This window comes from Artemia sp. Qi Xiang Cuo, chromosome 6 (genome assembly GCF_049724085.1).
Source record: "Artemia sp. Qi Xiang Cuo chromosome 6, ASM4972408v1, whole genome shotgun sequence".
Lineage (NCBI taxonomy): Eukaryota > Metazoa > Arthropoda > Branchiopoda > Anostraca > Artemiidae > Artemia > Artemia sp. Qi Xiang Cuo.
This window is the reverse complement of record NC_142799.1, coordinates 14,662,872-14,681,757: the sequence shown is the minus strand read 5'-3', so window position 1 is coordinate 14,681,757 and position 18,886 is coordinate 14,662,872. Positions and strand designations below refer to the sequence as shown.

Here is an 18,886-nt window from a genome sequence, read left to right as displayed (position 1 = left end):
GAAAATTAAGGCCAAATAGCCCTGCCCTTTTTTACTCGTTGCTGTATTTATCTGTTGTTAATAAGTCAAATTCTGAGCCAGTAAAAGAACGCAAAACCTGTTGGTTCTTTTCGTCTGAAATTTAGTCAAAGAATTCGTGGTAACGAACTGTAAGTAAGGAGCCACTCGACAAAATAGCAAACAAAACTCTAAGGAACAGAGTCTTGACGGAAATACATACATCAAAAGAATTGGTATTTTATGCTGATTCCAAATATACAAAATTTATTAAGTTTACAGACACCAATCAAAAACTACGAGCCTGAGAAACTTTGCCTAATTTTCCAAAAAGGGGGGAAACACCCCAAAAAGTCAAGCGATCTTAATAAAAATCCCACCATCAACATCCGTATATCAGAGAACTCTATTGTAGAGGTTTCAAGTTCCTATCTACAAAAATGTAGAATTTGGATTTATTTTTGCCAGAAGAAAGATCACGGATGCGTGTTGATTTTTTTTTTTTTCACGGGTGATCATATCGAACCAATAGTCTTAGAAGATCGGGAGTGGGCTCATTTCAAAGGAAATCAAAAGTTCTCATACCCTTCTTAAGCGCCCAAAAAGAATTGAGGGCAACTAGCCCCACTACCATGCCCCTCTTTTTCACAAAGACATCCGATAAAAATTTGGAGATAGCCATCTTATTCAACATAGTTGAAAGTTCCGAAAACCATAACTTTAGGGATGACATGACCCCCATAGTTCCTAAGAAAAGGGCTATAAGTTACACCATCCGCCCATTGCTTACATGTAGTATGAAAAAAAAATGCACAAAAAACAGTTAGGGGTTAAATCAATTTTACATAATTCTTCTGAAAGAACTTTTGAGATTACAACGTAGCTAAGAATGTCGATCTGCAGTAAAGAAAATATTGTTTGTAAACAAGCTGCTCGCAAAATATGTTGTCAAGAAAGAAAAATTACCTTTAAAACGACTGTAGATGCCACAACAATGTAATAGCACCCCCCCCCCCCCACACACACACATATTTGAGGGTTTACGAAAAAATTTATTTTGTTTGAAACGATTTTGAAAATGTATAAAAAATTTTATATTAAAACTAAAACGTAAAAAATTTAATCGGTGCAGCAAGTCTACACCAGCCAAACTTTATCAAATTCACCATAATGACATTTTAAAGAATTCTACCTGATTATTGCTCAGGGAGTTCTTAATAAAGTTTCTGGCCTCGAGCAATTCCAATAAAATATCCTCATGTTTTACAGAGTTTTAGCAAATTTGCAAGCGACGATACTACTAAAATTTCTGATATGTCGTTTTTAAGTGAGATAAAACGCAAAATGCTTTAAAAGGGAAACAAAAAATAATCTACCTTATTTTAGCCGAGAGCCTCAACTAAAGCCGCCTTTAAATGTTTGTACATTACAAGTTTATATGGTCTCAAACAAATGAGGATTAACAACGAATTAAATTATTCATGTCCTTAATTTAATCTAAGACCACGTTCCAAGCATATTGTGTTTTCGACACAGGGCTAAGACAAATTTGATGTGATCAGGGGGAACGTCAAAGCAGCAAACCACTTTGCATGCACTAAGCAGTCCAACTTTCACCAAATCACAATCTTTTCTTACCTCCCAGACCCTATGCTGAAAACAGTTCCATCTTTTCCCAAGGCTAAACTATGTTCCTTTCCAGATACAAACTGTATGACATCTACACCTCTCAAAGTATGTCGTCGGCAAGACGAGTTACAAATATCAATATAGTATATTTCACTTTCATCATAATCTAAAACAAGATCAATTTCGTTAACAAAATATGCATATTCGCCATCCTTCCATAGTTTCTTGACGAGGCATATACAAGCTAAATTCCTTTCAAAGGGGGAGAACGCGAAATGACCAAATTCTTTTTTTGTCACTTGTGAATACTAAAAATGGTAAATACCAGCCGAATACCCAGATCGTTTCGAGTTTTTGCAGCGCAATTTTCTACTGATTTTTTTTTTCGTGTGACACAATGTTACCTTTAAAGTTTGATAAACTTGTAAGGCTTGTGAGCAAAGCAAAAAAACTTTAAAACTTCAAACACACATATAACCTCAGTAGTAACATATAAACTAATTTTAATTCCACTTTCCTGATGGTCAAGATAACTTTCATTATTTTCAGTTAGCGGGGGTGGGAAACCTTTCCAAATCACTTTTACTGCCCTGACCTCGTCTATCAGATTTTAATTTATTTGGATCCTTTAGAGACACTATACGCAGAAAACATTTTCGATCCAACGAAGAAGTTAGAAATCACGTGCAAAAGAGGCTTCGAGATCAATCGAAATAAATCTATGCCAAAGGCATATATAAGTTAAAACAACGACAGAATATGTATACAAAAGTTACGGAATATGTGTACAAACGTTGCCAGGGGCTGTGTTGAAAAGTAGATAAGTTTTTGAAATTACTAAAGAAGCCGTTTCTGAGCTATAGCCATTTGTGTCGTTGCTTTCTGAATGGCCCTCGGATTTGAACTGAGCAAGCTAGATCGATAGTTTTATTAGTTTTGGCATAACTTACTTGGTTTAAAGATATTTCAAGGTTCTTATTGTTACAAAGTATGTTGTATTTCATTTTCTCGCCTACAAAAACAGCTGGAAATTGTAGCTTTTGAAATATATATATATATATATATATATATATATATATATATATATATATATATATATATATATATATATATATATATATATATATATATATATATATATATATATATATATATATATATATATATATATATATATATATATATATATATATATATATATATATATATATATATATATATATATATATATATATATATATATATATATATATATATATATAGTCATGTCTTGCTGAAAAGCTTCCCTTGTGCTTGCAACTAGTTACCAATAACAATGGGAAAACGAAAACACATTTCTCAATTTTTCTGCAATCTAATAGAACTTATGCTGCATAAATCGAGTTAACACAGCCTAGCTTCATGCATTTCAAATTTGGACCCCCCCCCCCCCCCAATGATTTACATGTAAAGATCTGTTCTATCATAATCATCTGTATGAGGAAGACAAAAAAACAAAAAAAAAACACTATAATTCGCCAATGGAAATCAACAGTACTTCCAGATTGACTTACTCACATTCTTCTGGCCTATTCATCATTCTTCATTTGAGATATTTAAGTTAAAGTTATATTTTCAGAAGAATTTTCACTGGCACACTAAAATTCATCCAAACCTCCAACACTCTATCTTTCACGAATGGTATTGCCAATACCTGTCAGATTAACGTCCACTAAATGGTGCTGAACCACAAAATTGAGCAGCAGCACTGCTAACCTTCAGCACTCAGTTGTGCTCAGACTTCTTACCTGAATAGATATAAATAACAACGAAGATCACACCACAGTTTCTGAAGACAGTGATTAAAATACAACCAGGGAATGTTTTAACTGTACCACCAATAACCATCTCCAGCAAAATATAATGCAAAAACTAAAACAAATTAACCAATAAAAAATCTAACTCGCTCAAAACCTATCAATAAAATAGCGATGAACAAAAAATAAATATTTTGACAGCGCCTTGAGTTATTACCTCACAGAGGCTGACCCTCCCTTCATGTTGAAAAGCTTCAGAATTCTGAACTAAAAATGTTTTCATTCTCTCCATAGATTTATTGCCTGAACAGATAATGCAGAAAAAACACTGCAACACTAAAGCAGTCAAACGCCCCTTATACGTCTAACAGTAATTTTAGCAACAATTGAAATAGTCAATCGCTTTACTGGCAATCTAATATCTTAGTGGCCATAAAATTTGGTAATAAAATAATAAATTTGGTAATAAAAGAGGAGAAAAGTAGCGGTAATCAATCAATGATTATAGAAAAACAGTCTAAACACAGTTTTGCCTCGGATGCATCCAACACCTTCAAAGAAACCTTGGCTGGGAGCATGGAAGAAAGAGCATAAGTAATTCGTGAAAGCAGATGATGTCTCTAAGCTAATATGAACTACTACGTCTATGGTCATGCTACATCACTGGCTCAGCAAAGACAGCGTCAAGGAGTTTTTTTTTTCACATTTTCATGTGCCGTTAGATCCCATATCTAGAGGGAAATTGACTCAAAATAATATTCGACCAGTTACTACTACATAAAAAACCAAAATAGCCTCCTATTTTCCTCAAATAAAACAAATTAAGCTTTCACTGTTAAAGTTATTAGTCATTAGGCATACTAGAGAATATTACAGTACATATGCCTTGTTCTAATCAAGTAAGCATGATTGTTTATCTTAGGCAAAAAGAAACAGACAAAACTTAGGCGGAAAAAAGAAATTAGGAAGAGAAAGAACAAGATTAGTCGCAAAGACAGCAGACCAAAATTATATTCTGGCTATTAAATTAGATTAGTGGAACCAAAACTTACTCTTCCTTACAGCTCCAATAGAGTCTTCGCCTGCGGAGATCTCGGTAAAAGAGTCAGTCAAAGGCTTTTCATGTAAGAAGCTGCAGCTTTCAGTCGAGAAATAGTGACACAATTTCTGTTTAACTATTATACGTACTAAGCAGTAATCCAACGATATATAATATATCACACCATTTTTTAGTACTGTCTAAAAGAAAAAAACGATTATTAGCTATGTATACAACCGCAAATAACTGCAGTAAAAAATTGAAATAAAAATGGATGACTTATTGACATATTAAAGCGGATTAAAAAAGAAGATTAAAATTGTCAAGATTTTAAAGTGGAACGCAGGGCAGAGGCTTTTACTAATAGGGCACGGGAGTCTAAAATCGGCAAAAAAGAAGAAAAATTCACGAAACTTTAATGAGGATTTAGAATGATATTTGGGGCCTCCCTATGTATATGTCTGCAGAACAAATATTTCATTTGTGAGTGTTGTCAGCAAAAATATATTTCAAAACTTCTAGCGAGCAAGCCCGAGCACACGCAGAACAAGCCAAGCTCAAACCTTTGAATTTTGCAAAATTTTTACGAACTTGTTTGATGCAAAACGGACCAAGTCCCGTCTCAGGGTGAAATCAAGCTATTCTATATAAAACTTAAGCAGTAAACCAATCTTTTAGTTTCTTAGCAAAAAAATATAGTATTCTTTTCGTGTCAATTAAAAACGAAAAGACACAATTTTAAAAACAGTCTTAAAAAACTTTATACCAAAGGGTTAAGATTGAAATTAAAACCTAAAACGCGCAATTATGAAACCTAAACTGAGTAGAAGAAACCTAAATTATCACAAATACAAGTGGAGTTATCGTTCCCACCCAAATCCTCCTAAAGAATCGATTGTCCTTTGCGATTTACTGAAAACAACGTGCTGTTTAAAGATATATCTATTTTTGTCATAACTAGAAAAACAATAAAAAATCAAAAGGCAAATAAAAATTACGGGAAATAGTAAATAGATTTTTTTTTTTAGAATCAATACATTTACGACAGTCAAAACAGACAGCACAATTTTTTTTTCATTTCAAAATATAAGAAAGTGACATTGATTAAAACTTATAAAACATCAATTGAAAATTCTTGCGTCCATCTACAACTTGATGCCCTCCTCAAAATTTCCCATCCAAAGTTATTAGCCTAATAAAATCCGGGTAGTATTAAAAAAGGAGAAAAAAAGCCCCAAAAGGGGAGAGATCTTGAAGAAATCTGCACCACAAAATTAAATATGTCAAAATACCACAGTCCCAAAACCGTATCTCTAATAAAACGAAGTTTTGCATTTTTCTTGAGAAAGATGGTTACGGATGCGTGTCTGCTTATTTAGTTATTTTCTAGGGGCGTTGTAAGCACCATAAGCACCGCAATAGCACTGTCTAATTAAAGAGCGATGAGGGCACATTGTTTTTTTAGACTAGGGCACTTCTTATAGAAGTAGTTGTCATAGACACTTCGAAAGGGGCTCATTAAATTGGAAACTGAAATGGTTAGTGCCCTTTTTAATATACAGAAGTGATTGGGGGGGGGGGGCCAACCAGCGCCCCCTTGACTATCATTTTCCCAAATACATTCAATAAAAATTTTGAGTTAGCCATTTTGTTCAACGTAGTTGAAAGGTTCGGAAGTTACGTCGTTGGGGATGACATCCCCCCCACAGCCCTCAGGGCAAAGGTTGTAAGTTATGCCCTGGGGGCATATAAGGCTATTTCAGAAAGGGTGGTCGTATAAGCTCCAGTCATTGAACTGGAAATCAGAAGCTCTAGTGCCCTTTTAAGAGTCAAAGTGATCGGAGGGCGGCTACCCCCCCCCATACGTCACATTTTCCCCAAAAGTAACTTATAGAAGTTTTGAGATAGTCATTTGTTAAAGAAAAATAGTCCAAAGATCACATAACAAGACTTTTGGGGTTGACACAACCCGCAGAGTCTGGGGGCGAGGATTGAAAGTTATGCCCCGGGGGCATATAAAGTTTTTATGGGTGGAGTGGCCATGTGAACTTCAGAGGACACCCATTTGACTGGAAATATGTAGTTCTAGTTGCATTTTAAAAGTCAAAAGTGATGGAGGGGAACTAGACCCCTCCCCTGACATCCTCTTTTCCCCAAACGCATCCGATCGAAATTGTAGGATAGCCATTTTGTTCACAATAGTTTAAAGAGCATATAACGCCCAGGCCCAGGGACAAGGGTTGTAAGTTATGCCCCGGGGTACATAAAGTTTTTATGGAATGGGTGGTTGTATATACTTCGGATCGGAGGGGGCTTATTCGATTGGAAGTTTGAAGTTCTAGTGCTCTTTTTACGAGTCAAAAGTAAACGAAGGGCAAGCACCATCCCCTCCCCCAAGCCTATCATTCCTAAACACAAATCTGCTCAAAATTTTAGGAGAGCTATTTTGTTCAGAATTTTCGAAAGATCCAGTAATTATGTCTTTGGGGATGTGAGCCTCCCCATAATCCTCAAGGCAAGGGAAAGTTAGGCAATTCATTCATTGTTTACATATAGTATACGTTATTGAGAAAAGTATGTATGTTTGAATTGTACTGTCGAAAAAGACGAAGGGCATTCAGGTGAGCCTTTCAGATAATGTTGATGGCAGTGTTGAACTAAATCAAAACAAGTTATGTGTATGTGGATTATCAAAAGGGCGTAAAACAGGAATGACTGGGTAAACTAATTTGAAACTTTCAAGAAATAATAAGGAAGATGATCAAAGAGCAATATTTGCATACTACCACTGCTACAACTATAACCACTACTACTAACGCACTGCTTCATTTACAATATTGAGGGGAAATTTGAACTAAATCAAAACACTAAATGCATGTACAATGTAAAAGAGCGTATCTCAGGAATTGATTTGGGTATTAAGATGGAACTTTCAGAGAATGCTAAAAGGGTAAAATCGTCTGACCAAAAGACAATATGTGCACGCTACTACTTATACTACTATCACTGCTACATTTACTACTACTACTACAAATATTTCTATTGCAACTACTTGTAAGGCTAAGAGCATTGAGATGAAAATTTCAAGAAGTATATGAACATACAGGTTCAGCAATGTCAAAAGGACATATCAGCAATGTCATAGCAATGGCTAATTGTATTAGGTTGAAACTTCCAAGACTTGCTGAGAGGGATATTCTACTGACCAAAAGGCAATACGCTAATACTACTGCAGCTACTAGTTCTACCGCTATTACTTTTGATACTAATACCAGTGATACCAATACTACTACTGTGACTATTACAACTACGCCTAAAGGTATGAAGGTAAAACTTTCAAGGAATTTTGAGAGGGGAAGGTGAAGCTTTTAAGGAATATTTAAGCGGATGTTGAACAAAATCAAAACAAATTATGAGCATTCGGATTTTCAAAAAGGTGACAAAGCAATATTTCAAGAACAGCTTGCATTATTAAGTTAGAAATTTAAGGGAACGTTGAGGCAGATTTTGAACTAGCCAGAAGGCACTAAGTGTATACTATTAATACTACCACTACAGTAACTGAAACTAATGACGCTAAGGGTATTAAGGTGAAGCCTTTAGGGAATGTTTAAGGAAGTGCAAAAAAACTATATGCATGTAGGTTTTAAAAAGGGCATATAAGCAATATCATAGGCAGCGCCGTTCTATATTAGCTAAAAATATTATTGAAAATTTTAAAGAGCTAATTCAGTTCAAAATTAAAAGTTCTAGTGCCATTTTTAAGAGTAGAGAGAGATTGGAGGGCAAACAGTCCTCCTCCTAAGCCCATTCATTTTCCAAAATAAGTTTCATTTTCCAGGTCAACTTGAGGAAGTGTAAAATTCAATAAAACAATACTATTTGTGTCAGGATTAAAAATTGCGAAAAAGTTTCTCCAACATACAAATAGCAAGCCCAACAACGGATTCTTATAGAAAAAAACGAAAAAATATAAACATTTTTTCTTTCATGAAAAAGACTATGTCAATAAAAAACAACCAGAAATTAATTTAAAACACTTTTTCCACAAAATAAGTTTTTATAGAAAAGAGCTCCATTAAGCCAAAAATGAACAGAAATAAAGTCAAATAATCTTCCATGCGTTAAACTACCACAATTCACCATCAATAAATAAACGAAACTCAAAACGAACAGTAATTACAATAAATAACCGAGAAAACTCAAAGAGCAAAAATTAACATGACTAGGGCTGACAACCCCCATGCCTTCTTAAAACCAGAACATAAATTGCACTTTACTGAAAACAAATAAATTTTATTTGTTTTCAATTTTTTTTAGTTCAATAAGTAAAAAAAAAATTAACACATTAAGAAATAAATATAAATATATGCATATTAAGCTGACAATCCACGGTCATTTGTTTTTTTTTTCTCAGTAAAGTGCAAATTATTTTCAGGCCTTGAGAAGGCATAGGGGTTGTCTGCCGTGCTCATGTTAATTTTTGCTCGTTTTGAGTTTGACTCGGTTATTTATTTTAATTTCAGTTCGTTTTGAGTTCCGTTTATTTACTGGTGATGATTTGCGGTATCTTTACGCTTGGAAGACTATTTAACTACATTTCTGCTCATTTTTGGCTTAACGAAACTCTAGACTTTTCTTTGAAAAACTGGTTATAATAATAATTAATAATTTATTTTTGACCCACTGACATTATAAAAAAGTGGAGTAACAAAAGAAAATAAAAGGAAAAGACATACAAAATAAAACACATGCAAGACAACATCAATATAAAGAACTACAAACGCAAGTCAGAACAATCGCACAAGAGGATGAAAAGGACCCAACCGCTTGCAGGCCTCATCTTTTAACTTACAGTCCAACTTATTATATGACGTCAATATATCAGTTGCATTAAACATTCGAATAGTCTTACGGTTTCTATACAAACGAGGCAATTACAAAAGATATTTACAATAGCGGAAATACAAAAGTCTAATATCCTGCAAATCACTAGTATTAAAAAATGGGCGAAAACCTGATTGGTCGCAATATATTGAATAAAGTTTAGCCAATGCCTTACGAGAATGACAATTTTAGCATAACCACTTTAAGCTTATTCTTAATATCTGGAAGTGCACTAGCACGGATAGCTGAAATAGAAGAGCAGATACTAATCCCAAGCCAACGCAACGCAGGAGCCAGCTTAACTGAAAAAGAACTACAACTCAAATCACTACTTGGGCTTTTAGCATTGAAAACTATATACTCACATTTTCAGCATTAAGCACGAGGCCAATTTTTTCAAAAAGCTTAGAAACAAACTGGGTAGACTTAGCTAGGGTGAATTTTGAACGGCTAATAAGTAATAAATCATCTGCGTAAGCAATATAAGATAAATTAGTTAGACCCGTAAAAATATTGCTGCAAGCACAGCACAGATTTATGCCATTTGGTGCAGTCAAAATAACAATTTTGGCCCACATAAAGCCAAATGGTCGAAAAAGGTTGAAAACCTGAGATACCCAGATGGCTTAAACTATCAAACTGTTAATCTTATAGTCTTCCAGTTGTAAAGGTTATGCTGCCACTCGGTGGTACATTTCTACCTATGGGGGATGTGCTTTTACACCGCTTCTTAAGTTGACCACCTCTATTACTGATGATTGATGTAGGTTCTTAGGCTCCATTCCCCATACGAAAAATGTGATGTCAACGGACGTATAAGTTATTTTGTGCTAACCAACCGATCACACGATTTTTTAGCTGATCAAATTTCATCAGAATTAGCCTTGCATCAAACTACCCTTCCTTAGACGACATTTGGCACACCTTCCCTGACTCTCAAACCAAACATTTTTACAATAGCCCATTTCAAAGTGTATGGTCACTGAAGTAAACTCGTCTAGCTCCTGTCTTGAGTGAATTCCATCAAACAGGCTAATATATGCAATGCTGAAACCGACCTGAACAAAGAAATACAGAGCAGGGAGGTTGTCATAATGGGATATTATATTGCTACTCAGGTGAAACCGTGAATGAAGCTCTGTGGACTATGGACTAGGACTAGCTCTGTGGACGGTCCAAAATAAGCCTGGAATAATCGGCGCATTTTTTAACCCTCCAACCTGCCAGATTACTAGGTACCTTAAAGCATCCCTTGATTATATATGCTGGAAATATACTATTTCTGCTACTCTACTCGATGGAGAATTCAATATTCTTCATAGGGAATGACTGCATAGCAAAACTACTTAGAGGAAGAGGGGAGACATCTCCGATCTACTTATTTTGTTCGGGTTTGAGCAATTTGCTGATTTCTGCAGATATCACTGTCAAAACAAATCATCTTACATAGCTCTATTCGTTAAAGACCACCCTGACTATTTTAGAGTTGAAGGTCATATGCTCTCGCTGGTGATCAAATTGAAGTCAGTGGCCGTGGAAACCTTCTTATGCAACCTCCAAAATTAAATCAGCGAACCTGGCAATGCAAAGGAGACTGGGAGATGGCTTGGGAATCACGCTTTCTTCTTAAAAGTGGAGAGCCTTCTCGTTGAAGGCCACAAAGAAGAAAACTAAATAAAAAACAAGCTTTTTAACTGAAAGTAAGGAGCAACATTAAAACTTAAAACCAGCAGAAATTGTTCCGTATAATAGATAGGTTGCCCCCTCCTCAATCCCTCGCTCTTCACGCTATGCTTCTTTACTACTTAAAAAAAACTTCTTATTCTAATTAAACGGCCTTGTATTTCAAAAGTTGTTCTTAAAGAATCAGGACAAAAAGTCAAAGTGTAGCATAAAGAGCGAAAAATTTAGGAGGTGGCAACCCTCCAAATACAGGGGATAATTTCACTTCGTTTTAAGTTTTAATGTTGCTCTCTACTTTCTGTTGAACATTGTTTTTAATTAATTTAAAATGTTTTTTTCACAAAACAAGTTTTTCAAAGAAAATTAAAGACTTAGGCTACATTAAGCCAAAAATGAGCAGAAATAGATTCAAATAACCTTCCAAGCGTAAAATTACCACAAATCCCCATCAATAAATAGATGAAGCCCAAGAAGAACAGAAATTTCAATAAACAACCGAGTCAAACTCAAAATGAGCAACAATTAACATGAGTAAAGTTGACAACCGCCATGCCTTCTCAAGACCAGAACATAATTTCCGCTTAACTGGGGGAAAAAAAAGGACCGTGGATTGTCAGTTTCATATACTGACATTTATTCCTTCAAGTTTTGATAATTTTTTATTTATTAAAGTGAAAAAAGTAAAAATATTTAAAATATATTAGGTTTTCAGTAAAGTTCAAATTATGTCCTGGTCTTCAGATGGTATGAGGGTTGTCAGCCCTACTCATGTTAATTTTTGCTTGTTTTGAGTTTGACTCGGTTATTTATTGTAATAAGTTTGTTTTCCGTTTCATCTATTTATTGATGGTGATTTGTGGTAGTTTTACGCTTGGAAGATTATTTGAATCGATTTCTGCTTTAATTAATTTTAAAAGTGTTTTTTTAATTATTTTCTGTTCGTTTTTTTTACAGTCTTTATCATGGAAAAAAAGAACATTTTATATCTTTTTTTTTTATCAGAATCCATAGTTTGGCTTGCTATTTGTATATTGGAGAAACTTTTTCAACAACCTTTAATCTAAACAAAAATATTATTGTTTAATTTAATTTTATTCCTCCTCAAGTTGACCTGAAAAACAAAACTTAACATCATTCGCAAAACATTCTATCTATGCTCTTTGACAACCTGGATACACCGACACTCTTTTTATCTATTTAAATTGTAGGAGCACAAGTAGTAATAGTAGGAGCCCGAAAGCTTCAACTTAATACCCCTTGTCGTTCTAGAGATATTGGTGAGGTTACTTTTTGGCAACCATACACAGTGCCTTTGGTTTAATTTCAAAGTATAATGGTCAATTGCATAATTGTGGCGATTGACATACCCTATATTTCTAGAGACATAGTTGCTGGGCCGTTCTACTATGCTGAACAAAATGGTTGTCTCAAAATTTTGACTAGATGTGTTTGGAAAATGAATGGGCTTGGGAGAATGGCTGCTTGCCCTCCAATCTTTTTTTACTCTTAAAAGGGGCACTAGAACTTTTAATTTTGAATCGAATTAGCTCCTTTAAGGGGGGAGGGGGTAGCTACGCTCCGATCACTTTGACTCTTCAAAAATGAACTAGAACTTCTGATTACCAATTCAATGAGCCCCCTCCAAAGTTTATACGATCCACCTTCCTATTAAAACATTATATAACCCCAGAGAATAACTTACAACCCTTGCCCTGAGGGCTGTGGGGGGCGGGGGTTTCATACTCAAAGACATAATTTCCAGACTTTTAAACTACGCTGAACAAAATTGACATCTCAAAATTTTGATTGGATGTGTTTGGGGAAATGACGGGGATGGGGGGGGGGGGGTGGAATGGTTGCCCTCCAATCACTTCCAACTATTAAAAAGGGCATAGCCCTTTCAATTTTCAATCGAATGCACCATTTTCGAAGTTTCTACAACAGCTCCTTCTATACGAAGTATCCTGGTCTAAAAAATAATAATAATAATAATAATAATAGATGTGCCCATATCGCTGTGCCCATATCGCTCTTTACTTAAGCAGCGGTATTGCGGTTCCTAAGATTTCTAATCGTTTTCAAATGATGCCGAGAAAATAAACTTCTCTACATGAAGAATTCCCTCCCCCATAGAAAATTCCCCAATGTAAGGCTCCTCCCACGTAAATTTTACCCCCCCCCCACGTACCTGTAAATCACCCTCTGCACAATTAAACCCTCGCTGAATTCTTCAGAAAAATTTCTCACGGACGATTACGCCAGAAAAATTTTCCTTAGCCTATTTTCATTTGAAAAGACTTTCCTAATCGTTTCTCAAATCCAGTCGGAAATCCCCCTCCGGGGAAAAACTTTTCCAGAAATCCCCCACCTCCAGTGGAAAGTTACTTTTGCGGAAAATTCTCCCATGGGGTTTCTCGCGCTGAAAATACCCCCCTTGGAAAAATCCTTAAGATAATTCCGACCCCTCTGAAAATTTCCCCCAGAACATCTCCACATGTTAAATTTAGCCGGCAAAGATAAAGTAAGACGAATAAAAAGAATTTCGTGTACGAATTCTGACAAATTCCGCCAGTATAAAATTTCTCGAGGAAAGCACACCCCCAGAAACTTCCTTCCCCATGGAAATTGCCACCGTGAAAAATCCCTCCAAACAGAAAATTCCCCCCATACACCAAATATGTCTCTATACTTCCTAATAGCAAATGCTATAAGTAAATAATGGGTAGATTTCGCAAATTACAGCCCTTTCCCTAGGGGCTGTGGGGGGCCAAGCTATCACCAAAGACACAGTTATCTGGCCTTTCAACTATGCTGAACAAATTGGCTATCTCAAAATTTTGATCAGACAACTTTGGGAAAAAGGAGCGTAGGAAGGAGGCTCTAGCTGCCCTCCAGTCTTTTTGATAACTTAAAAAGGGCACAAGAACTTTTTATTTCCGATTAAATGCACCCTCTTCCGATCTTCTAGGACCACAGATTTGATACAATCATCACGGTGTAAAAAAAAAATCTTTCTTCTGGCAAAAAAATGCAAAATTTCCCGTTTTTATATATAGGAAATTAAAACCTTAACGACAGGGTTCTCTAATATGTTGAATCTGATGGTATGATTTTCATTAAGATCGTTTGACGTTTTGGAGGTATTCCCCGTTTTTCAAAAATTGGCAAATTTTCTCAGGCTCGTAATATTTGATGGGTAACATTATATTATATATATTTCGAATCAGCATAAAAATTCGATTCTTTTGATGTATCTATTGTTATCAAACTCTGTTTTTTAAAGCTTCGGTTACTTTCGAGTCGAGTCGCTCCTCACTTTGCAGTTCGTTACCACGAACTGTTTGATACGTCGACTATCAAAGCAGTTGTGGTAATTACTATTCATTATAAATTTGGCTTTGTCGTTGGGATGATTTATGTTCATTGTGAGTTTTATTCTTATATCGAGAGAAAGGTTAAAATTTTTCTCCTTTAAATTTGCAATATTGCACTTCACTTTTTCGTTGGAATACTTTGGCATTTTGCATTTAGCAGCATAATAAGGACAACATTCAAGGAGCGAAGAGAAAAAGCAAATAGACCTTTTATTTTTACTAATTACCAAAGTAATTTATCAGTTTTGAATTTTAAGAATCCACATATGGTTTGTATAAAAATAAAACCTCACCAAAGTGTCATTTCTATTCACAGTCAAAACTTTTGAGCACAGAAAATACAAACAGAACCCTCAACTATTAGAACTTAAATTTTGTTGAAAATACGACAATGATGGCAGTAACTCAGACCGTCAACAAAAAAATAATTTAGCTTACATAAAAATCTTGGTGGAAAGATGAAAGAAAGGGCTCGATATTTACCTTTTCGAAATTGAAATCGCTGGGAGGAGTTACAATTTCAGATGTAACCTGACCATCAACAAATGTAGAATAGACTAGCTTATTTCCATCTAAAATTTGAATAAGCAAAATTAGAATTACACTTACAATGATTAACACAGGAACTTAATAAGGCTTTGCACCGAATATTATTTGAGAAGAAATTTTAAAATGTTAGGAGCATTGTTGGAAAAACATCAGATATCTTAATATGAATCTCGCTACTGTTTAACAGCAAGCAATTGCATCCTCATCACATTGGACTTCACAGTCATATATGTCAGACGGCAACTAAGACAGACAGACATTGGTAGGAGTGAGGAGTATTTGCTGGAAGCGTAACTATCGTTAGCCGATAGAGGGTGGCTTGTGAGAATTTTCTTTTCTCTATTAATTTTAAGAAACGCAAAGGTTTAAAATCTATATTTATGATCCCAACTGGGTTCTATGTACACGACCCATGACAATACTTAAGGGACAAAAGCAAGAGCCAGTGGTCTATAGGCGAGTCAGGGGATTTTTGGCTAACATAATTGTTGTAATAGTACAGCTACTACTACTATTGACTCATCACAGATTTTAGCAACTCCCGACTAACACCACTACAATAGCTCCTCTTTTCTCTAACTCTGCTTCGAGCTTCTCTTTTTGCTCCTTCCCTGAAGTGCCAGCTTCTTTTAAATCTTTTCTTATGATTAAATAAAAAAAACAAGTTTTTTTTAACTGAAAGTAAGGAGCGACATTAAAACTTAAAACGAATAGAAATTATTCCGTATATGAAAGGGGCTGTCCCCTCCTCAACGCCTTGCTCTTTACGCTAATGTTTTTCATTGTTTAAAAAAAAATAGAGTTGTGAGAAAGTCAAACTTTAGCGTAAAAATCAAGGCGTTGAGGAGGGGACAGCCCCTTTCATATACGGAATAATTTCTGTTCGTTTTAAGTTTTAATGTCGCTCCTTACTTTCAGTTAAAAAAACTTGTTTTTTTATTTAATTTTTGAACGTTTTTGAATAAATGCAGGTTTTGATCTTGGCTCCAGTACATGAATAATTAAAACAAAATTTTCACGTTAATTAAATTTTATTTAGTTAAATCGCTCTTTCGAAACTTGTTTCATTATATTTACGAATGTTGATATTAAAAATAAATACACGTAACTTACGAATTAATTTACGTAACAACCTTCTATGTTCATATATTTTTAATACGTATATTAGGGGGTTCACCCCCTAGTCAATACCTTGCTTTTTAAGCGAAAGTTCGAATTTTGTTCCAATTCTTTAAAACTGACCGCTTAATCACAAAGGCCGTCAATTAGAATAAATAGCTCTTATGAAAGTACTGAAAATTCTCTGGCTTAAAGAGTGAGGTATTGACTAGGGGGTGAACCCAAGTATATATGTAATATTTTCTGTTCGTATGTACTGGACAACACACCCTTGAAGAATATCCCCAGGGATTTAACCAAGCCAAAATAAAAGAACTCCAAAACATTTAAGTCAAGCATAAGCCTAATGTTTTTCTACTTCAAGAGACTTTTTAAAACAGGAGAATACGGCTCATGATTTCCAAGGGTATAATATTGCCCGTTGGGATAGCGTCCAAGAAACAGGTGGTGGCCTACTGTGTCTTATTAAGCATGACCCTAGCCCTCAAGGGGAAATGGAGGTTGAAACAATTGACATAAAACTACTTGAGAGCGATAAGTGGATTAGCATTCTGAATTGTTATGCTCCAAAGACAAACAAATTCTCCCTGAAACAATTCAAACTGATTGTGAATGCATCTGGCCTTGTGAAAACAATTAGTGATGACATTGACCTATACCACAGAATATGGGACACTGTCTCCCCATGAGAATTCAATAGTAATCCCTCTGAACAATTACATACTGGATCCCAAAAATAAGTTGTCCCTTTTCACCCCCAAATACTTTACAAAGGTACAACCCTTGCCCTGAGGGCTGTGGAGAGGTTGTCATCCTCAAAGACTTAATTCCGGACCTTTCAATTACGCTGAACAAAATGGCTATAAAAAAATTTGGATTGGACGGGTTTGGGAAAATGGTGGATGTGGGAGGGGGTTAGTTGCCCTCTAATCACTTTCGACTATTAAAAAGGGCACTAGCCCTTTCAGTTTCCAATCGAATAAGCTCTTTTCGAAGTTTCTAAGACAACAAGTAGCTATCTCAAAATTTCTATCAGATACATTTCGGAAAATTATGAGGGGGGGGTGGGGTATCCACCTTCCGATCACTCTGAATCTTTAAAGAGGGACTAGAACATCTGATTTCAGATCCAATGAGCCCATTCCAGAGATTTTACGATCACCCTTTTCTGTATATACCTTATATGCCCCAGGGCATAACTTATAACTCTTGCACTGATAGCTGTGTGTGTGTGGGGAGCGGGGGGGGGGGGGTTGCCATCCTCACAGACATAATATCCTGACCTTTCAATTACGTTGAACAAAATGTCTATCTCAAAATTTTGATTAGATGTGTTAAGAGAAATGGTGGGCGTGGGAGCGGGGTTAGTTGTCCTCCAATCACTTTCGACTATTAAAATAGCACTAGCCTTTTCAATTTCCAATTTAATGAGCTCTTTTCGAAATTTCCAAGACAACAAATGACCATTTCAAAATTTCTATCAGATTCATTTCTGGAAAATACGAGGTGTGTGGGAGTACTCACCCTCTGATCATTCTGAATCTTAAAAAGGGAACTAGAACATCTGATTTCCAATTCAATGAGCCCATTCCATAGATTTTACGATCAACCTTTCCATAAAAACCTTATATGCCCCCAGGGCATAAGTTATAACCTTTGCCCTGGTGATTATGTTTGTGTATGGGGGGGAGGGGGGTTGTCATCCTCAAAGACATAATTTCTGGACCTTTCAATTCCAATGAACAAAATAGATATCTCAAAATTTTGATTAGATGTGTTTGGGGAAATGGTGGGCGTGAAAAGGGGGGGGGGGTAGTTACCTCCAATTACTTTTGATTATTAAAAACGGCACTAGCTCTTTCAATTTCCAACCGAATGAGCCGTTTTCAAAGTTTCTACGACCACAAATGGCCATCTCAAAATTACTATCAGATACATTTTGGGAAAATATGAGATGTGTGTGTGGGGGGGGGGTATCCACCCTCCGATTACTCTGAATCTCAAAAAGGGCACTAAAACTTCTGATTAACAATCCAATGAGCCCCCTCCGAAGTTTATACGATCCCCTTTTCTATACAAACATGAAGTGCCCCCGGGGCATAAATTACAACCCTTGCTTTGAGGGCTGTGGGGAGGTTTTCATCTTAAGATACATAATTTCCGGACCTTTCAACTACGTTGAACAAAATGGCTATCTCAAAATTTTGATTGAATATGTTTGGGGAAATGATGGGCGTTGGAGGGGGGTTAGTTGCCCTCTAATCATTTTTGACTATTAAAAAGGGCACTAGTCGTTTCAATTTCCAATCGAATGAGCTCTTTTCAAAGTTTCTACGACAAGTCCTTCGATACGAAGTGCCCTGGTCAAAGACCAAAAAAAAAAAAATACATAAATAAATAATACATTGTGCCCACATCGCGCTTTACTTAGGCAGCGCTATTGCGCTGCCTATGGTAATCGTGTTGTATATGTATTCTAATTGCTGTATGACAAAGCATAGCCGCATTATTTTGATTTCCGTTTTTTAGCTCCAGCAATTACTGCAAATGAATAACTCCCTACCAATAACAAGATATGTGATACAGGATCAGGTTCAGTGAATATTGACTGAAGCGACACTCAAGCAAGCTAGTGATTAGAGAAGGCACAGAATAATCGAGTGATACGAACGCATATGACCTATTGATTGAACGCGTCAAACCCCAAACAACAACAACAACAAGACTTAATTTTGCTTCCTACAATTTTTTTTTTATATTTCAACAGTTCTTTTTTATATTTCAACATTTCCTAGGTTCTAGGTTTTATTATT

At 35.6% G+C, this 18,886-nt stretch overlaps 1 protein-coding gene across 2 annotated transcripts in view; it reads right to left on the bottom strand.

Annotated features, from left to right (window-relative positions):
* Positions 1-18,886, bottom strand: part of LOC148950898 (RCC1 domain-containing protein 1-like) — a 59,095-nt gene that overhangs the window by 11,271 nt on the left and 28,938 nt on the right. For both annotated transcript variants that reach the window (XM_089090507.1, XM_089090508.1), the window contains exons 3-5: positions 14,889-14,977; positions 4,475-4,661; positions 1,636-1,792 (exon numbers count right to left, since the gene is read on the bottom strand). In XM_089090507.1, coding sequence (XP_088946633.1) covers positions 1,636-1,792; positions 4,475-4,661; positions 14,889-14,977 — 433 coding nt within the window. The remainder of the gene's footprint in view (positions 1-1,635; positions 1,793-4,474; positions 4,662-14,888; positions 14,978-18,886) is intronic.